The 22533-nt window shown below is 43.9% G+C and overlaps 1 protein-coding gene across 1 annotated transcript; it reads left to right on the top strand.

Annotated features, from left to right (window-relative positions):
• Positions 1–16558: 16558 nt before the first annotated feature.
• LOC100555569 (T-complex protein 1 subunit theta-like) lies at positions 16559–22133 on the top strand. Its single transcript, XM_062957613.1, has 2 exons — positions 16559–16682; positions 20409–22133. The coding sequence occupies exon 2, from the start codon at positions 20412–20414 to the stop codon at positions 22065–22067; it is 1656 nt and encodes a 551-aa protein (XP_062813683.1). The 5' UTR covers positions 16559–16682; positions 20409–20411; the 3' UTR covers positions 22068–22133.
• Positions 22134–22533: the final 400 nt, after the last annotated feature.

The following is a 22533-nucleotide window of genomic DNA, read 5'->3' as shown; positions in this document are numbered from 1 at the left end:
TGGTCCGCATATTTATACAGGCCACAATCTCATTCTACGTATTTTTTTGTTTCTATTTTGTAAAATATTTAAAATAAAATATGTGATTGAAGTATGCACTACCATCTTCACTCACTAAGTGGCAGATTTCCTCAACCAGCGCATAGCTTATTTTAAGAGCTTCACAATCCAAGGAAGGATGATAAGAGTAGCCCATTTGTACGGGGAACAATAACAGAAGGCATGACTAGGGGCCTCAGCGGGTGCAGTTTCGGTTAGTCAGGGTGGCTTAAGCTCGGCTTTGACAACTGCTTAACTTTGCTCACAAGTGTCAGCAGAACAAAACTAAGTGCTGTGTGAAATTGGCTAATTTTGCCACAACCTCATAATGCACCCGAAGATCCTGGGTGATTAAAGCAACAATGATTTTTGTCTACAACTACTTACACACACCAAACAAAGGAAAAAACCCTCTCGATAAACTATACGGGCAAAGGCTGATAAAGGAGGCTGCTGCTCCCTAGGAGGTAAGCTCCATGCATCAGGTGCTATAGCTGAGCAGATCTTATTAGAAACGTATTGTATCCGTGGCCACCTTCCCTCTGCCGCTCTATGCTATTAATGTGAACCATGCTGGTACATCACATCAAGTGGCTTTGTATGCCGTGATCGCTGATGGAGGACAATCAGCCCTAATGGATTACTGCACTTTGTAGGAGACCACCTAGGAATATATACTGAGTCACAGCAGCCAGGAGCCAGAGCCATTTTTTGTACCTAGCTGCCTGTGTGCAGGAGAGAAAGAACGGCTAACACAAAGAAGCCGGGGAGCGACCATTTACAACTTGGGCTAGGAGAGATTTGGGTTGCCAGCTTTTGAAATAATATTCCTACCAATCACACAGAATTTAGTGGGTCGGAACAGAACCCAGAGCTTGTCTGCGATGAAGGAAAGAGACAGGACACAGCTTTCTATGCATCTAAGCTTTTTGTAAAGTCCAGAGTAGAGGGAATAGAAAACAATTTTAATTTTCTGGCAGCAAGTCTGCAGAGCAAAACAAACCTCAGATAGGGCTGTTTCTTATTCATTGTCTGGCAAACCAGTAAGGATTGACTATGTACATTGTTCTGAAATCTAGGATTGCCTATGTACTGGGTTCTGCATTCATACATTTATAATACAGTACAATAAGACCCTCATATGCATTAAAAAGAGACTAGCATACTTTAGCCCAGGCATGAGCAAACCTTGGCCCTCTTCCAGGTGATTTGGACTTCCGGCTGTTAGGAATTATTGGAGTTGAACTCCAAAACACCTGGGGGAGGACCAAAGTTTGTGCATGCCTGTTTTAGACTAAACTTTATTTAGTTGCAGCATTTATATTCCGCCCTTCTCACCCCAAAGGGACCTCAAGGCAGATCACAGAACACATATATGGCAAATGTTCAATGCTGATTATAACAATGAGAAGACAGACAACAGATAGAAGTATATAGGCTTTCCCATCTTTCGGCATCTTTGGAGGCTATGCTTGGTTCCAGCCATCGGGGCTGCTGTCGCTCCATCTCCCTGTCAAAGAGCTTTCTTTGCTTGTAAACTTCCTCCTTTTTCTGATTGAAAAATCGAGCATAAATAAATACCTCCCTCCTTTTTTCATGCAGTTCCTACTTATCAACTCAAAATTTGTTTTCAAATTGTTAGGTTGGCAGAAGCTGAGCTAAAGCTCAGGAGCTCACCCAGACCTGGGCTTCGAACTATCTACCTTCTGGTTGACAATATTGCACTTTGGTGATTAACTTGCTATGCTAAAGCCCGGCCCTGTCCTAAAGCCTGGCCCAACTGGAACATATTCAGTCCTAATCTTTTATATATATACTGGTTTTAAACTACTTCATTGGGTGTGTTGTAATAGCAGATTCCCAGATTAGTTTAATGTTTACATCTTTTTTGTTATTTAATATTTAATGTTTATTTTACTTATGTGTTGGGAGCCCCCGGTGGCGCAGCGGATTAAACCACTGAGCTGCTGAACTTGCTGACTGAAAGTTTAGTGGTTCGAATTCGGGGAGCGGGGTGAGCTGCCGCTGTGAGCCCCAGCTTCTGCCAACCTAGCACTTCGAAAACATGCAAGTGTGAGTAGATCGATAGATACCGCTCCGGTGGGAAGGTAACGGCACTCCATGCAGTCATGCCTGTGGCCACATGACCTTGGAGGTGTCTACGGACAACGCCGGCTCTTCGCCTTAGAAATGGAGATGAGCACCAACCCCCAGAGTCGGACACAACTGGACTTAATATCCAGGGGAAAACTTTTACCTTTACCTTTTTCCTTACTTATGTGATATTTGTCCTTACTGTTTTACAGTAGTACAAATCATATGTAAAATCATACTACGTATCTTGGACATTAATATTGAAATCTGAAATATATACAGAAAAGTCTTTACTTTCCAGTCAAACTTTAATGGCAGTATCCAAGATGCAAACCCTATCCCCAAAATATCTTCAGCACCTTGGATAGGCCCTGTATAATTCTCATTACCGCCTGTAGTAGATTCACTGCCTCGACGACAACACAGGAATCAGCAATGACTGAATGCAAAATCAGAACCCTAGAGTTGGAAGAGACCACGAGACCATCATAAACTGATTTCTTTCTCCCGTAAGCCTTTCCCCACCCCAAAAGTATCCCTTAAAGTTGACTCTTTTGGAAAGAAAGAGGGGGGGAAAGCATGAAACTTAACAACCCGTGGTGTGAGTACAGCACAGTCTGCTGCGCTTCCCGGCTTCCTCCAGAGGTTAGTCCTCTCTGCCGGGTGCCATGCCACGGATGGCAACCCGCCTGAGAAAAACACTGCCGATCCCATCCCTGGAGGCAGCCTGTCCTTTTCCCTGCTTTTAATTGCCACTTCTCCTCCTTGACGAACCTCAGCCTCCTCCGCCTCTCTCGGGGTCCCTTTTGTCGCCAACTCACGTCCATCAAAGCCCCTCCGCTGCCTAAACCGCTGGTGGTGGCAACCAGAAGACAGGGACTTAATAACAGGGCTCGCTGGGAACCCGCTGATAATCCGGGCCCACCGAGGGCTCCTGGGCCGATAAGGCTGTGCACAACAGCCAGCTAATCTACCTTCCTGGCAGCCGGCGGAGGATGTTATGCTACCTGGAAGCCATGGGTGTTGCTAATAATGAGGATCCAAATGGATTTCTTCTTCCAGACAAGCAGGATGCGGGGAAGAATGAGAAGTGAGGGAGGAGGTTATATATCTGCTGGCAAGGCTTGCGTCCTTTCACCCAGAAGCATCTGAATGTAGCCAGTTTTTGCAAGACCTCCAGGCAGCTGCAATGGCTGCCTTTCGCTCTCAGCTTCACCATACTGTCAGGGTTACAGCATAAGCCACTATTTCAATCTTTTATTATTATTATTATTCTATAGGTTTATTACCCACCAAGATGCCATTGATTGTAAAATGCACACTATTTTCAGTACCACCTATAGAAATAAATCTGCATCCTCAGTTCTAAGGCCCCATCTACAATGCCATATAATCCAGATTATCAAAGTGAATAATCCACATTATTTGGAATTGAACTGGATTATATGAGTCTACGCTGCCATATAATCCAGTGCAAAGCAGATAATCTGGATTTTATATGGCAGTGTAGAAGGGGCCTAAGATGCACCTTGTTTTTAAAATATGTCTATATGGGGTGAAGGTGCATCTTAAGAATCGAAGAAATACAAGTACAGTAGAGTCTCACTTATCCAACATAAACGGGCCCGCAGAATGTTGGATAAGTGAATATGTTGGATAATAAGGAGGCATTAAGGAAAAGCCTATTAAACATCAAATTAGGTTATGATTTTACAAATGAAGCACCAAAACATCATGTTAGACAACAAATTTGGCAGAAAAAGTAGTTCAATATGCAGTAATGCTATGTAGTAATTACTGTATTTATGAATTTAGCACCAAAATATCACGATATATTGAAAACATTGACTACAAAAATGTGTTGGATAATCCAGAACGTTGGATAAGCGAGTGTTGGATAAGTGAGACTACTGTAATCCAGATTATCAAAGTAGATAATCCACATGATTTGGATTTGAACTGGATTATGTGAGTCTACGCTGCCATATAATCCAGTTCAAAGCAGATAATCTGGATTTTATATGGCAGTGTAGAAGGGGCCTAAGATGCACCTTGTTTTTAAAATATGTCTATATGGGGTGAAAGTGCATCTTAAGAATCAAAGAAATACAAGTAATTTATTTCAGCAATATAATAATAATAATAATAATAATAATAATAATAATAATAATAATAATGTAACACTTTATTTATGGGTTGCTGTGAATCTTTCGGGCTGTATGGCCATGTTTCAGAAGCTTTCTCTCCTGACGTTTTGCCCACATCTGTGGCAGGCATCCTCAGAGGTGTGGGGTAACACACTTTATTTATATGCCGCCCTATCTCCCAAGGGGACTCAGGGCGGATCACACTACACATACATGGCAAACATTCAGTGCCATTTGGACAGACAGGACAGAACAGACAGAAATTGCAGCATTGCCCAGGCACGAATCAAGGAACAGGAAAGGCCCTGCAGACTCACTCAACCAGAGAAGTCAGCCATGGCAGAGCACTTGATGAACCATTCTGGACACAGCATATGATTAGAGAACACAGAAATGCTGGACCACTCTCACAACCATCATGTCAGTCTACACAGAGAAGCCATTGAAATCCACAACAAGCATGTGGACAATTTCAACAGAAAGGAGGAAACCATGGAAATGAACAAAATCTGGCCACCAGTATTTTAAAAACTCTAAAATCAGGACAGTAAATGAACAACACTCAGAAAACGGGAATTTCAGACAAGAAACAATCAGGGGCAGCGAATACCGCCCAACAAAGAATTCCCCCAGGTGGGAAGCAGCCAGGCCTTGAAGCTGTAAGGCAATTCAGTGCTAATCAAGGTGACCAGTTGTAACATTCACACTTGCCTCCAACAGACAAGAGTTCTTTCTCTCACCCTGGAACTTCCACAGATGTATAAACCCCACTTTCCCAGTTTCCCACAAACCTCACAACCTCTAAGGATGCCTGCTGTAGATGTGGGCAAAACGTCAAGAGAGAATGCTTCTGGAACGTGGCCATACAGCCCAGAAAACTCATAGCAACCCAACTTCTTTGTTCTACTTTGCTGTCTCAATATTTTACTTAACCTTTAAAACCTGCAAGCATTTTTACATTTTTAAATGACACAAATGGCTCCTATTATTTGAAGAAGTTGATTTCTCTTTTATCAAACAGGACAGCTTGTCTATTTCTGCCAGTTCTCCGTTATTTCAGTCTAAGTCAAGAGGTCGCCTTAAAATTGCAATATGCACCATTATTTCAATATTGATCAAAAGATTACCTTAAAACCCTCACGATCTGAACAATACTTTGTAGGTTCTTACTCTCAAACCTGTGATTTAGCTCAGGATTGCAAGACTTTTCTGCCTGGACAAATTATGACTGGTGAAAGCAAAGCGACAGAGCTACCAATCCTCTTTCTGCTTTGATATCATACAAGTATTATGACTTTATCCAACATCTTCAATGGATTTACGTCTTAACACTGAGAGTGAAAACTGAAAGCTTAGGTATAGTACTTTCTACATATCCAGATTTAAGGGGATATTATTATCTCTTCTGGGGGAAGAATGTGTTGTAGTCTGGTCAGGTTCGGAGTGCTCAGAAGCTGAGGAAGGGGATGCTGGAAAAGATTCAGAAGTGCCCTAGAGACAGTTGTTTTGGAATCTCCTGGCAGTTCCTATGAGACTGGAGAAAGAGATATCAGTTCTCATGAGAATCTGCCAAAAATGCAGGCTAAGAAAAAATGAGGGAGATGAATGTTTGTCCTAGTCCAGGCGCTTGGAACTTCAGAGACAGAGTATACAAGAGACAGTCTCGCTTTTCTCAGAGGCTTAGAGATAAGGAGAGGAAAAGCAAGTGTGTAAGGAATGATGTCGTGGGAGGGCTTGAGCCTTTTAAGTGGGTTTCTGTTGGTACAATCCTTTGTGAGAGCTGTTGGGAATCACCCTGGACTACTCAAGTCTAAATGTAGTTAGATAGATGATAGAGTTAGATTGAGGGAATCCTTTCCATGTTTCCAAAGCATGCCTAGAAAGGCTTTACTGTGTTTCACTCTATCCTGTTTACGTCACATCCCTTACGTTGAAGTTAGTAGAAATGTGACTCTTTAGGGATACTAACTTCCTATCCATTGGAATGTTTATTGCCCCAATAAAAGGCACGACCATGTGGTCAGTCGCCCCTCTCTAAGCCTCTTCTCCCTTTGTTCTTCTAGCTAACAAGAAGCATCTTGCTGTCTCTCCTGGCAAGATGTAACTATGTAGATGTTTGTTATTTTTTCTTTCTTCTTTTTCCTTAGAAACCAGTCTAGAGTAGACTAGACAGCTCCCAAGCCTTTCTATCTACAATGGAGTTCTTTTTACCTGAATAAATATTTTTTTGAACTTTTACTGAGACTCTGCAGTCCATTGCAACCCTAAATGGTCAAAGGCTTCTCTTGCTCACCCCCGTGTAAGTAACTGCTGCATTTAAAAGCTTTGCTTTTGCTACTCTGCTGATTTTTGGTGGAATCTCCCCCAGAGAGCGTTAAATTGAGTCTAACCGCTCAGAGATTACCACAACAAGAGCAACATTGCATTCAGGTGAACAGCTCTTGGTTCTTGGTCCTATGTTTGTTTATTCATGTATTCAAGTTTTTAAGTTTGTTCCTGGTTCCAGTTTCATGTGTGGCATAGGTTGCCTGCCTCGGATTCGTGCTATCACGTTTATGGATATGTTTGGGGACTGATCCTTGAGAAAAGATTTTGAAATTCTGGCTAGTTTGGAAATAACTGTTTGAACTTTGATTGTGGATTTGCTTAGTATATAGATTCTTTTCTTAATAAATGTTCACTTACTGGATTACTAGGATCCAGTGTGGTTTGTGGTGAGAAGGTGTTTCAGGGCTCTAGTGCAACAGAATGATGCATGTAAAGTGAGGAATATTATGGGGTAGAAATACTAGACATGTGTTGAGGTTTGCAAAGACATCATTATGGTGGGCTAACTGGAAAAATACATGTAAGAAGCTGATTGGCCGAGCCTGCGAACAGCTAGGAATCTGATTGATCAATTTCACTGCCATGTCACTGGGTTACCGGTATGGGCTGAGTGAGTGAGTGAGTGTGTGTATGCTGACTGAAAACAGCCAGGAGAGAAGATGGCTGCCGGCTCTCAGAAGCCCTGTTATTTCTAAGGCACTGAGGCAATTCTACGGACTTTAAAAGGACTATTTATCCCTACTATTCTCTGTAAGAAATTAGAGATACTATTGTAAATATTATTGCTCTGTTTGATCATTTTGAAGTCAATAAAGTTACAGTTAATTGTTCTACAAAGCTGGGTGGCACATCATTACCCTGCAGGGTGACTTTGGTTCACAGGTGGATGTAAGAGCTATTTAACGTCATCTACAATCCTTAACAACATGTGCATGCAGTTGCTCCAACCAGGAGCTTACAAGGTTCTCAGCAAAAGTGTTATGGTTTAGTCTGATGATGAAGGGAGATTTGGGTTTATGCAGACTGACCAAGGAAATGTTGAAGGCTTTGAATTGTCAGAGAGGCCGCAGGCTGGCAGTAAAGCAGAAGTTTGTGATAAACAGACTAGTAGTGAAGCAGAAGTCAGTGATAAGGGTGACCTTTCACAGGATTCAGAACATCAACAAATCCCAGGTGGCTCTGGCAGTGAGTCAGAGGAGTCCTCCTTAAATAGAGATACAAGGTAAAGGTTAAGAGTTCATCGTCCCAGACGTTTTCTTAGGATAGCTGGTAAATGTGTGGGAACTCAAGGACAAAGGAATATTTCCTTAGCCTGTAAGCATGGTTAAATAGGAGGAAACAGGGAAATATTTCAGACGAAGCAACATTGGTTTTGGAAGCTAAGTTCCTGCCTTGTCTATGCTCATGGAAAAGGATTATTTTATTCCTGCTTAGATCCTGTGTTTGGATTGCATTTTGGAGTTCATGCTGCCTTGTTTTCAGGACTGGTTTGCTATATTAGAGACTTTGAACTATATTTATTTATTTATTTACAGTATTTATATTCCGCCCTTCTCACCCCGAAGGGGACTCAGGGCGGATTACAATGAACACATATATGGTAAACATTCAATGCCCACAGACAAACAACATATATAGACAGACACAGAGGCATTTAACATTTTTTTCCAGCTTCACGATTCAGGCCACAGGGGGAGCTGCTGCTTCACTGTCCAGTAGTGGCTGTACTTCCTCATTCCATTCCTCGTGTTTTGCTGGCAGTTTTATGGTGTTGTAAATTAGTTAAATTAGCCTCCCCGTATAAAGCGTACCTAAATTCCCCTAATTGACAGATGCAACTGTCTTTCGGGGCTGCATAGGTCAACAGCAAGCTGGGCTATTTAATGGTCGGGGGCTTAACCCGACCCGGGCTTCGAACTCATGACCTCTCGGTCAGTAGTGATTTATTGCAGCTGGTTACTAGCCAGCTGCGCCACAGCCCGGCCCCCTATATTCTACAGATTGCCTTTGCATTTGAATTATTGCTTTCTTTACTACTTTTTATTCAGACTTTGCTATCTTTTATCAATAAACTGTAAAAACCAAGTCTGTTGTGGTGGAGTGTGTGTTAAGAGCAAGGTGAACATGCACTGAGGTGCAACAAAAAGAGTCATAATTCCAGTTCTATCCAAATAACAACCTGTCTAAGCAGTGGGAATTGTCTCTGTGCTCATCCGCTCAACCTGCTTCAGTATGTGGGGTATCTGAGGCAAGACAGAAAAATGCTTTGTGGTTCTAAAGATGGAAAACAATTTCACTTGAGCCCCGCAATGTGGACCAAATAAAAACTTCTTCCTGTCCTGCCCAGTTTCCTGTGTGATCATTTGCTGATGCGAACACCCATTACCTCCTGGAAGAGAAGCCTGGTTTCCCCCTTTGCCTCACTTTTATTGGGAAGGATTATCATGTGAAAGAGGGAGACCAGAGCAGGCGGAGAGGAGGAGAGAAAGGGGCCCGGCAGAGATTAGAACTGCATCAGGAGAACATCTGGAAAGAAAGCGGCTGCACAAAAGGGGGCAGGCAGGGGTCCCGTGACCCTGGCAATGTAGGTCTCAGAGAGAGGGCCGGGGGTCAGGAGGTCGGCTTGAAGGCTGTCAGCCAAAGCAAAAAGAAGAGAAGCCAGGCCACTGATGGGATGGTGAAGGTGGCGGTGGGGCCGGTGGGGCCGAGTGGGGAAGCAACCGAATCTGGGAAGACCCCTGAGACTGAAGGGAGGACATAACTGCGCTCAAATATTCAAACCGTTCCTTTAAGGACATTGCAAAACTCAGACCCTGATCCTCCCCCCGCTTACTGTCTGCTCATTTCTGAAATACATAGCAGATGCTTGCTCCATTCCATTATCAAAAATATAACCTGAAAAGTGCCTACTATAAAGTAATTAATTGCTTTTTAAAACTGGCCATGTGTTGGTTGCCTTTACAACCCCCACTTTAAGAAGCTCGCCACATTCCTCGTCGCTTTTTATTTTCCTATGACTTTTCTTCTACATCCCAGGAGAGACAAGACAACAGCATGGAAATGGAAAAGAAGTCACTTCAAATGCCCTTGAAAATAATTATGAGCATAACTAGAATATTTTATTTGCTACACTGTGCCCCCAAATCCCATCATTCCACCCCTTATATATGAATTTTGAAGGGCGAGCTGATGGTGCCCTCGTTCCATGCCCTTTCTTTAATTCGTTTGATGACCAAAACTCATTATATAGACCAGAAACTAAGAAAGGCCCTGCTGGACCAAAACATACCAGAAATCAATCTAGTCCAGAACTTGGGAAAGTTGGGTTGCTGTGAATTTTCCGGGCTGTTCCAGAAGCATTCTTTCCTGACGTTTCGCCCACATCTATGGCAGGCATCCTCAGAGGTTGTGAGGTCTGTTGGAAACTAGGCTAGTGGGGTTTTATATATCTGGGTGGGAGAAAGAACTCTTGTCTGTTTGCAATTTGTTACGTTGATTAGCATTTAACTTGGGAAGTTGCTTGTTTGGACAAGATTCCCTGACCACAGCATCTTGCGATGAAGAACCAGGTAGATTTTGGAGGCCTCTCAAGCAGAACAGGAGGAAAACATCTTCTCACCACTGTTGCTCCTCAGGCTGATATTCAGATACTGCTTACAAGTATAGAGGTTCAGGATGGCTGCTAGCCACTAGCATTGTTCAATGACATTGGTCAAGTCCTCATTAAAAGCCACCTGAGTGAATGGCCATCACTAGGGATGGTTCTGTTTGATGTGGAGAAGATTGAGAGGAAATATGGCAGCCATATATAAATAGTTGAAACCAATGTAGGAGACTAGAACACAAATAAACTACAAGAAAGGAGATTCCATCCAAACATTAAAGAGAACTTCTTGACTGTAAGAACTTGACCATAGAGGACTGGACTAAAGTTGAAGGTGGTGGACTCTGAAGTCTTTAAAATGGAGTTGGATGGACATCTTTCAGGTGTGCTTAAGGACATATTTTATATGTGTATTTCTGCATGGCAAGAGGTTGGACTAGATCGGCCTTTGTTGTGACTCAGCTGGAGCCTCAGAATGACTCTGATGGGGATTATGGGATTCAGGTTCAAGATGATGGGATTCAGGTTTAAGATGACTCTGATGGGAATTATAGGATTCAGGTTCTGAGTGTTCCTGCTGTGGAAGATGAGGAACAGGGAGGCTTTCCCAGGGCAGGGAATGGTGTTGATGATACTGAAGCTAGCCCGGTGCAAATTGACTCAGGAAGGGAGGACAGCTCCCAGTCTGATAGCATGCAGACAGACGCTAATGCTAACGAGCTGGCTCGCCTTGACAAAATGAAATATTTAGATCGAGCTGGCCATTTGGAATTCAAGATTCGCAGGAGTGTTAGAATAGCAAACAAGGGGGAGGTCAGAGGTCAAAGAAATGCTTTCATGCTATGCAAAGGGTATTAAAACGGTGTGCTGAGAGAGAAACCTTTGTCAAAGCAACTTCTCGCTCAAGTCAAGAAGCCAGCTCTCGCTTTCCTGGATTATCTTACAGCCTTGTGTGTTCATGTTCATAGGACTTTGTCATGCATTAATGGAACCTTGTATCATGCCTTATGTTTTTTTAGATTACTCTTTAAAGCCTTGTTTTACAACAATCTTTTGGAACTTTACTTTTGCTTTTTAAGAACTATTTATTTCCTATTTCCTAATAAACTACAAAAGATTTCAACCTGTGTGCAGCCTGGTGTATTTAGCAAGGTGAAACTAACCTGAGGTGCGACAGCCTTGTGGTCCTCTCCAACTTTGATTCTACGGTACTATTTCCCAGCTCAGCAAATTCCATGTATTTTTGCACCGAGTTCTTTTTTACTCTCTCCTGGAGAGCTTGCAGATCTTTTCAAACGATCCCTCCAGTCTTCACAGCCACACATTTGTATGATTATCACAAAGTGCAAATGCTCAGTTCGCTTCCATGAGCTAGATCTGGATGGACTCCCTTCATAAAATTGGTTGGTGTCATTAGTTTGCATATACATAAGCAGAGAATGATCTGGGATTGCCAAGAGTGTTAAGATAACCCCAGCACCCCAAACGGCGCAGCTGCTTCTGCTGCTGTTGAAAAATCCACATGACCTGGATAAATTAAGGGATATGTTACCGAAGTCATTAAAGCCTTTGCAAAAAGGGCATCGTTAAGCAAATTATCCAGTGATGACTTTGTAAGTATCCCATTACAGCGTGGAAAGTCCTTCACCAGCCTCTGCCAGAGCGGTAGGAAGGCAAGAACTCCCTAAGCCTTCTTGGTCCATCGTGTCTGGACATCCTGTTCTTGCAGAGTGTGAGTCACAATCTGTACAACTCAACAGCTTTTGGAGATGAGAAGACACCAGAAATCTGTCAGACTTTGTCAAAAAGATATTGTGTGGCCAAGTGACAGCTTGAGAGATAATTGTTCGGAGCAAGGTAACTGCACGCACCACCTGTGCCAGCAACGGAGCTCAGAAAAGTCTCTTTTGTGGACTAGGCCTTCCCAAATCTCCCAGACAGCAAGGATATTGGGCACAGTAGTCCAAAACGTTCCTCTGCCAAGCTCTGGCCATCCCCATGGTAAAATCTCCACATCCACAAGATCTAAAAAGCATAAGCATATAGCACATCAGACCTGTATTGCTTTCCTTGACAAACCCAGCCTGTTTCACAGTTGTGCCAGTTATATATGAGCCCCCCAGTCTTTGAGACGTCCCTAAGCAGCTAGTTGTTCAAATGGCATCCAACTTCCCCATCCATCATCATCGGGCTGTTCATGGTATTTATTTATTTATCGTGTCAGAAGAGAACCGGGAGTACAAGTTGTAATGTATTTGAAAATACAAAGTTAAAAACTTGGCCTTATACTAAATGTCCTTTGACAAGTAGCTGGGCGCTTGGAATGCCTCTGGTGTCGCTGTGAGCAGGTCCTCCATTGTGCACCTGGCAGAGCTCAGACCACATTGTAGTCAGTGGTCTGTGGTTTGCTCTTCTCCACATTCGCATGTCATGGACTCCACTTTGTCACCTCTTTTCTTAAGGTTGGCTCTGTATCTGTCAGTCTGTTCAGCACCTTCCAAATCGCTCAGTCTTCTGTGTGCCCAGGAGGCAGTCTCTCATCCGGTGTCAGCCACTGATTGAGGTTCTGGGTTTTAATCTGCCACTTTTGGACTCTTGCTCGCTTATTTCTAGCACCCACTTTTTGTTTGATAGTCAAGCAGTGCTTCTTGTAAGTCAGAGCACAGTCCAAGGTAACTTCCAGATATTTTGGTTTGCTGCGATTCTCCAGTAAGATTCCTTCCCAGGTAATCTTCAAGATGTTTGTCTGTTCTTAAGGTGAAAAGCATATGTCTGTGTTTTAGATGGATTAGGGATAAGCTGTTTTTTCATGGTAAAAAGCATTAAGGAGTGGTTTACCAATCCTGCTTTCTTCACAGCGCAAACAAGAGTTAGCCCAAATACCCTGTGCCACTGTCTCTGAGAAATTCTCTGCCAGTATCACTTTCACACTCAAATTATTGCTGCTGCTGCCCAGTGTAGAACTGGAAACCATAATCAAGACCATCCATGCTATTATATCTCCAATGTATATGCATCTTTGTGAAAGCTGGACAGCAATTAAATTCGATAAGTGTCGAATCAACTCAACTGAATGTGGTGCTGAAGAAGAGCATTGAGGGGAATGCTGGAGCTGCAAGATGCAGAAAGACACCTACTTCCACATTTGGTAGAATGAGCCAAGATTTTGGAAAAATGTGATTAAGGAAAAAAATAAAATGATTACTAATAAGGCTAAGAAAAAAAACAGACAGAAATGTGTCTTTTAGGAATATTTAGAGAGATAATTAGTAAAGGGGGTGAGGGAAATTGTCAATATCGCTTTTTTGCGGCCAGATTGACAATAGCAAAATCTTGGAAAAGTGTAAAAGAACTATCTTAAAATGATTGGAGAGGAATGTTATGATACTATATTCAAATGGCCAAGCTATCTAATGGTATCCAGGGAGGCAATAATGAAGAGTTTGCCAAAAAATGGAGGCTGGCATTTGAATATTTGGAAAGAGAGATAAATGTTGACTTTAAAGTAGCCACAAGGGGAATTTACTAAAGCAATTACAAGGGTAGGTTTTATTAGATAGAAGATTCATAGTGAGTCGTGACGGAAGTCCTAGGTGGCGGGTTCACGGGTGAGAGGAAGGAGGGAAAGGATTTGTTACGATGTTGCAATGTGCCTGTTTTGCTAGTTAATGTGATTTTTGCTTTTGCTTGTCACTTGGATACAATAAAATAAAAAATCTGAACACCAATAAGAGTTTTACGGATTCCATGGACAGCAGAAACAACAAGTAAATGGGTCCTGAACTAGATCAATAATAAACTTTATTTATATTCCGCTCCACCTCCCCGAGGGGACTCAGAGCGGATTACAGAATACATATATGGCAAACATTCAACGCCGTTATAAAATTAACAAAGACAGACAGTAAATAAACAGAGACAAGGCTTCCCTCTTTTCCATCTCTGGCATCTGGAGGCTGTGCTTGAATTGGCTATGGGGAGGTGCTGTGGTTCCATATTTCCACATCGAGGAGATTGTTGTCCATGGACGCCTTCCTGATCTAATTGCCGGCATGTTTTCCTGCCAAGGCGGTACCAATTTATCTACTCACATTGCTGTTTTAAACTTGCTAGGTAAGCAGAAGCTAGGGCTGACGGCGGGAGTTCACCCTGACCCAAAGCTTGAACTGCCAACCTTCCAGTTGACAAGATTTTCTTTAACTGACAATTTAATCCGCTGTGCTAACCATGGCCCCAAAGTCTGAATTCTCCTTAGAAGCCAAAATGACTAAACTGAAGCCCAATGGTTATATTGAAGGACATATTGGATTAAAAAAATATAATGCTTTGTAAAGTAGAAGGCAATAGGAAAAAGTGAAGCCATAATTGCCCTGAATTTGCAAGATCTGGGCAGGGCTGTTGATAGATGACTATGGCTCATGGAGATAAATTACTAACTATTGTGATAATATTCCAGTTTTATACTGTATTGCTGTTTTTATTGTTTATATTGTTAACTGTGTATCATGTCTTTATTTGATTTGATTATGTTGCCGGGCCTTCCCCATGTAAGCCGCCCCGAGTCCCCGCAGGGACATGGTGAAGGGATATAAATAAAGTTGTTTATTATTATTACATTATTATTTTATTGTATGACACAGCAAACAAGATAGACATGCTGTATTTCGTCTCACAAAATCACAAGTCGAACACTTCCCAAGTGTCTAGGACTGTATGATGTCTTTTCGGATGATGCGCGCAGATCCCAGTAGGGTGGCCTTTTGCAGTTGGCAGATTGTAATTTTGTCAATGCCTATTGTTTCCAAATGCCGGCTGAGATCTTTTGGCACGGCACCCAGTGTGCCCATCACCACCGGGACCACCTGCACTGGTTTCTGCCAGAGTCTTTGCAGTTCAATCTTGAGGTCCTGATAGCGGCTGAGTTTTTCCTGTTGTTTTTCGTCAATGCGACTGTCACCTGGGATGGCAACATCAATGATCCAAACCTTTTTCTTTTCCACAACTGTGATGTCTGGTGTGTTGTGTTCCAGAACTTTGTCAGTCTGGATTCGGAAGTCCCACAGTATCTTTGCATGTTCATTTTCCAATACTTTTGCAGGTTTGTGATCCCACCAGTTCTTTGCTGCTGGGAGGTGGGACTTGAGGCATAAGTTCCAATGAATCATTTGGGTCACATGGTTGTGCCTCTGTTTGTAGTCTGTCTGTGTGATTTTCTTACAGCAGCTGAGGATATGGTCAATGGTTTTGTCGGTTTCCTTGCACAGTCTGCATTTTGGGTAATCAGCTGATTTTTCGATCTTGGCCTTGATTGCCTTTGTTCTGATGGCTTGCTCCTGGGCTGCAAGGATCAGGCCTTCTGTCTCCCTCAGGGTCCCGTTCGTGAGCCATAGCCAGGTGGGACACTGAAAAAGGAGAGAGAAGGCCTGATCCTTATTATTATTATTATTATTATTATTATTATTATTATTATTATTATTATCTCTCATTTATATAAGTGCTTTGAGCTGAAGCTGACTTGGTGGCAACTAACCACAACTCTTCCACTCCTTTAAAGAGCAGTCAAATTATTTCAGTCTCCACCCCACCAGAAGGTATGGGATCTTAACAACAGTTGCCTAGGTTTGGCATAAAGAGGTGAACTAATTAATATTTTTACTTATTTGCTTTATTTTTATCCCGCCGCTCTCTCGATATAGGGAACTATATTAGCTTCCCATGTGAACTGAGCATCTGTCTTTCCAAAGTGGGAACCCAAATATATTGAGAAAGGCTTGAAATATTTTGAGTATAGTACAACCCCCATATCCACATATTCCTGAATTTACAATGGAAATCGGAAATTGTGGATAAAACTGAAACCGATTGAAATTATTAATGGAAATTACCATAGAATTGCCCTGGATGGCTTAGAATATTCTTAAGAGAGGACCTAGGGGTCATACTGTATGTTCACTTGCAGACACCCAACCTAGACTTTCATTTACTAAGCTGGTAAAGCAGGGATGGGCAAAGTTGAAAGTAAAAATATCTCAAAATTCCACAAATGTTGGCATTTTCAGGCATAAAAAAGAGTATTTCTGGAGAGTGTGCCATTGGGATTGGGTTTGTAGAACTCTCTAAGGTCTTCTGGAGGAGACCATTGTGGCCGCAAATATCTACAACATCCAACAGTTATCTATCTTCACCTTGGTACATGCATTTGTACAAGGTGAACAGGGCAGGTTTCACTTCTCACTCTATTCCCAATGTGGACAATACAGAAGATGAGGCTTCAGGAGCTTCACGTGTAGCCTTTGGCCTTACCAGAAGGCCTCTTTCCTCTTCTTGACCACTAGAACTTGGCATTGTGACATCACTTCCTCCTCAGCTTCTTGGTCAGAGCAACTGTTTACTGGTTGCTTCCACTATTCATGTCCTAGCATCTCTCAGGGCTTTGGCATCTCGAGTTGGACTCTTCTCACTTATCTTCAGTAGGTTTGCCCTCTTGGTCCATGAAAAAGAGGTCAAAGGGGCAGCCAGATTAGACATAGACTGCCCAACTCTCTGAGTCTAGAAGACTTCTAAAATATCCCAGTTTCTGTCTCCTCCTTCCATTTTCTCTCTTTGGCTTGATCTCCAGAACCCATGTTCTCTTCTAATTCAAAATGTAAAACTAGTTTGCGTCAAATTAACGAGACAGGTGAGAGGAGAAGACAGAAAGCAGAAACCTGCAGTCTTTCTTGTTTGATTTTTTTTCTTTGGCTCTCTTGACCTCATTTTTGGTATTGCCAAGCCAGACATGTCCCCATTTCCATCTGCAAACTGTTGTAGGGTATGTAGTTATGATTCCCAGACCATCTGAAACTGTTAAAAGGTTTCTTAAGAAATCAATTATATATGGTACTAATTCCTAGCCTACTTTATGGTTTGTGAAGCCCTAGAAATGTGCGGAAACACTAGTCTTGAAGTACTAAGAAAACCTTGGGGTTGTTGTATGTTTTCCGGGCTGTATGGCCATGTTCTAGAAATATTCTCTCCTGACGTTTCGCCCACAACCCTAAGAAAACCTTGATTCACGGAGCCACATTATTCTTAAGTGCAGAACCACCAAGATAGGGCCACGAGGCATTGCTTTTTTGCTCATTGTGACATCTCTTCTGTTATGGGTTGCTGTGAGTTTTCCGGGCTGTATGGCCATGTTCCAGAAGCATTCTCTCCTGATGTTTAGCCCACATCTATTGCAGGCATACTCAGAGGTTGTGAGGTATATTGGAAACTAGGCAAGGGAGGTTTATATATCTGTGGAAGGTCCAAGGTGGGAGAAAGAACTCTTGTTTGTTGGAGGCAAATGTGACTGTTGCAATTAATTGCCTTATTTATTTATTTATTTATTTATTTGTTTATTTATTTGCAGTATTTATATTCTGCCCTTCTCACCCCGAAGGGGACTCAGGGCAGATTACATTGTACACCTATGAGGCAAACATTCAATGCCATATAAACATAGAACAGAGACAGAGACAGACGCAGAGGCAATTTAAACCTTCTCCAGCTTCCAGCTTCCTGAAGGTATGCTGGATTCCGGCCACAGGGGGAGCAGCTGCTTCATCATCCACTGCGACGGCACTTCCTCATTCCAGCGGTGGCTGGGTGATTTTATGATGTCGTAAATTAGCCTCCACACATATAAGTGGTACCTAAATTTCCTACTTGACAGATGCAACTATCTTTCAAGTTGCTTAGGTCAGCAACGAGCAGGGGCTATATTTTATTTTGTTTAATTGTCGGGTGCTCACCCCAACATGGGCTGGCCTCAAACTCATGACCTCTTGGTCAGAGTGATTTATTGCTGCTGGCTGCTAACCAGCCTGCGCCACAGCCCGGCCCCCAATTAGCACTGAAAAGTCTTGCAGCTGCAAGGCCTGTCTGATTCCCACCTAGGGGAATCCTTTGTTGGGAGGTGTTAGCTGGCCCTGATTGTTTCCTACCTGGAATTCCTTGTTTTCAGTGTTGTTCTTTATTTACTGTCCTGATTTTAGAGGGTTTTTTTCATACTGGTAGCCAGATTTTGTTCATTTACATGGTTTCCTCCTTTCTGTTGAAATTGTCCACATGCTTGTGGGTTCCATTGGCTTCTCTGTGTCGTCTGACATGGTGATTGTGAGAGTGGTCCAGCATTTCTGTGTTCTCAAATAATATGCTGTGTCCAGATTGGTCCATCAAGTGCTCTGCTCTGGCTGACTTCTCTGGTTGGATTAGTCTGTCATGTTCCTTGTATCATGTTTGGACAATGCTGCATTTGGTGTTCCCTATGTAGACTTGTCCACAGCTGCGTGGTATACGGTAGACTCCTACAGAGGTGGGAGGATCTCTCTTGTCCTTTGCTGAACGTAGCATTGGTTGGATTTTCTTGATGGGTCTGTAGATAGTTTTTCTTCTTCCGCTTCCCTATGCGGTCATTGATTCCCTTGATGTCTGGTAAGAACACTTTTCCTCTGGGTGGATCTTTGTCTTTCCTCTCATCAGGAGTACACTATGATTAGGATTAACCAGTGCTTTAATACAATGTTTAAAACATGTATATATTGTCATTCATCTTATGAGATTTCGAGGAAAAGTAGTAATGAAGCAAAACAACAACACTAAAACAACATAACAGAAAAATAATACAACAAATAAAGGCCTTCTTGGTGAACCGCTCTGGGATGACTATGCCCGTGTAGGCGGCGGCGACAGAAGGAAAAAGTCTGCGGGCGCAGCAACCGTAAGGAAGTACAGAGAGGTGTTGGAGAAATAGGCTGCTCAGAATTGACAGATTTTGATTGCCTTCTCTTGCCAGTTTTACACAACCTAGAAGGAACTGAGCCATTGGCATCATGTACGAGGGTTGAATGAAAAATAATGCCTCCACCTTCGTAAAACCTCAACAGATGGCAGTACTGGTGCGCGGCAGGTACTGGCTTGTTCGGTAGACTCTCCTCTACAGTTCCATTTGGTGGGAAGCCTTAGCATTGAACGGTTGTGTTGTTAAAGGGTGAAGTATGGAACCCTAAGCAGACGGTTGGTCAATGCGACTTATAAGCAACATGCAGTCATTGAATTCTTGACAGCAGAAGGGGTCACCCCAAAGGAGAAAGGCATCACCTTCATTCTTATAACGTGAGAGGAGTTCCTGGCAAATTTCAAGTCTGAGCACTTTCATTTCAGGCGTCAGCATCCTGGGTCCCCATCGTGCACAGATCTTCCGATAGCCAAGCAAAGCAATAATGGGACCCACATGTTCTTCTGAAATGCTGATTAGGCTTGAAATTTCTCTCTGAGTCATAGAATCATAGAATAGTAGAGTTGGAAGAGACCTCATGGGCCATCTAATCCAACCCCCTGCCAAGAAGCAGGAAATCGCATTCAAAGCACCCCCGACAGATGGCCATATGATGATGAGTGATACAATGATCGTCCTGAATCAATCTGTCAACTTTTTGCTTGTGAAACTCAGTGGTTGCTGTCACAGGACGTCCAACTCTTTGTTTGTCACGCAAGTCAGATGTTCCCACCTCAACATCTTTAAACTTGCTCGCCCAACGACACACAGGACTCACATCAACACAATCCCCTTAAACAGCTTGCATTCTCTGAGGAATCTCCTTTGGGGTGACACTTTCTGCTGTCAAGAATTCAGTGACTGCACATTGCTTATGTCACATTGACCGACCGTCTGCGCAGGGTTCCATACTTCGCACTTTAACAACACAACCGTTCAATGCTAAGGCTTCCTGCCAAATGGAAGTAATTGTAGAGTCTCCTGAACAAGCCAGGACCTGCTGCAGACCAGGACTGCCATCTGTTGAGGAGTTACGAAGGTGGAGGCATTACTTTTCATTCAACCCTCGCATATACTGGCATAGTGATGTTCTCTTTTACCTTCCATAACACTACAACTTCTCCTGAAAGCTATTTTGGGGACCATTTCTTGGGCCATGAATGTCAACAACATAGTGTCCAGTGAAATATTGGGATTTCTCAATTAGAAGTGGTCAGAATTCTCAAACACAAAACTCAAGGGCAGGCCTGGGCAAACTTTGTTCCTCCAGGTGTTTTGGACTTCAACTCCCACAATTCCTAACAGCCTACCGGCTGTTAGGAATTGTGGGAGTTGAAGTCCAAAACACCTGGAGGGACAAATTTTGCCCATATCTAAGCTTCTGCTTTCTCCGCAGGCAATGGCTACCCACGTCCCCATGCCTCCTGGCCTTCCGCAGATGCTCAAGGCAGGCATGAAGTATTTCAGTGGCATCCAGGAGACCCTCTTCAGCAACATCACGGCCTGCAAAGCTTTGGTGCGCTGCTTGCGTACCTGCTACGGTCCGCAGGGCCACAACAAGCTGGTGATCAACCATCTCGGCAAGACTTTCCACACCTCCCACGCTGCCACCATCTTGCGTGAACTGGAGTTGGAGAACCCCGTGGCTTGTTTGCTGCGCTCGGCTGCGGAGACGCAAGAGGAAGAGACGGGCGACGGCACCAATTTTGTTATCCTCCTGGCAGGGGCACTTTTGGAGAACGCTGAGAAGCTGCTACGATCCGGGCTACCCGTGGTCCACGTCCAGACTGGCTATGAGATGGCTTGCAAGGAAGCTTTGCGCCTGCTGCCTAGCCTGGTGTGTCATGTGCTGAAAAACCCACGTGACGTGGACGAGGTGCGGTGGGTCCTTCAGACCATTGTGGGCAGCAAGGTCTTTGGCCACCAGAAGTTCTTGTCCAAACTGGTGGCCAAGGCTTGCGTGTTGGTGATGCCTCCAGAGCGTACCACCTTCAACCCGGATCTCATCCACTTCTGTAAAATCCCAGGGGGTGGCATCAGCGACTCGTGCCTTGTGGAGGGCGTGGTCATCTGCAAAGAGGTTGAAGGGACTGTCAAGCGGGTGGAGAGACCCCGTATTGCGGTCTTCTGCTGTGCCTTTGGTCCACCTGGATTGGAACTGAAGAGCACCGTTATCTTCGAAAACGCCACAGACATGAAGAGCTACACCAAAGGGGAAGAGCGGCTTGTGGAGCAGCAGGTCCTGGGCCTTGCAAAGGCGAGCATCAACGTGGTAGTGGTTGGAGGGAAGCTGGATGATTTGGCGCTCTTCTACGCCAACCGGTATAGGATACTGGTGGTCCAGGTGACCTCCCGCATGGAGCTGCAGAACCTGTGTATGGCTGTGGGAGCCACTCTGATGCTCGACATAACCGTCCCATCCCCGGAAGAGATCGGACACTGCCGCCGCGTCTACATGACCGAGATCGGCAGCACCAATGTGGTGATTTTCAATCAGGATAATACCAATCGTCCTGTTGCCACCATAGTGCTGAGAGGAGCCACCAGCGACATGCTGGACTGCTTAGAAGAAGCCATCCATGACGGAATCAACGTCTACAAGCTTTTGGGCAAGGATGGCCGTCTCTTGCCAGGGGCTGGCGCAACGGAGATGGCGCTATCGGTGCGGCTCAATACCCTGGGGATGTATTTCCCGGGTTCGGAGCAGTATGGGGTGTTGGAGTTCTCCCAAGCGTTGAAAACGCTCCCGGCCACCTTGGCCGAAAATTCAGGTCTCCGAGTCAACGAAGTGATGGCAAAGTTAGAAGTTCAGCACCAACTGGGCACGCAAAACACCGGCATCACCGTGGCCTTGGAGGAAGGCGGCACGATCGAAGCCGCCAAGGAAGGCCTGCTAGATCCGTTCCTAGTGAAACAACGAGGCATCACGTTGGCCACCCAGATGGCCGTCACGCTGCTGGGCGTGAGCGAAGTCATGGTGGCCAAGAAGAGCGGCGGACCCAAATTCAGAGGAGAAAATCCCAACTGGGACCAAGAACCAGATGCACTGGACTGAGAGGGATCTCCCGGATGATTTCAGGGACCAGCCTATAAATAAAGTGTCGTTCATTGCAGTTGACAAGGTCTCGTTGTCTCTGTGATTGGTACAAACCAGGCTAGGGATGCCATTTTGGAAAGTAGGCAACTGCATTACTGTTCAATGATCAAAAGTGTGTCTGTGTGAGCAAGAAAGAGATGATGATGATGATGATGATGATGATATTATTAAGGAGCCCCCGCTGCCACAGCGGGTTAATCCAGGATGCTAGGTGAGCTACCGCTGTTAGCCCCAGCTTCTGCCAACCTATTTATTTATTTATTTTACTACATTTATACCCCGCCTTCTCTCACCCCGAAGGGAACTCAGAGTGGCTTACAAGTTATAAGTAAAGGTAAAGATTTACCCTGACGTTAAGTCCAGTCGTGTTCTACTCTGGGGGTTGGTGTTCATCTCCATTTCTAAGCTGAAGAGCCGGCGTTGT

The sequence above is a fragment of the Anolis carolinensis genome, chromosome 6 (assembly GCF_035594765.1).
Source record: "Anolis carolinensis isolate JA03-04 chromosome 6, rAnoCar3.1.pri, whole genome shotgun sequence".
Classification (NCBI taxonomy): domain Eukaryota; kingdom Metazoa; phylum Chordata; class Lepidosauria; order Squamata; family Dactyloidae; genus Anolis; species Anolis carolinensis.
The sequence above is the reverse complement of the archived record's forward strand: the minus strand, read 5'-3'. Positions and strand labels throughout refer to the sequence as shown.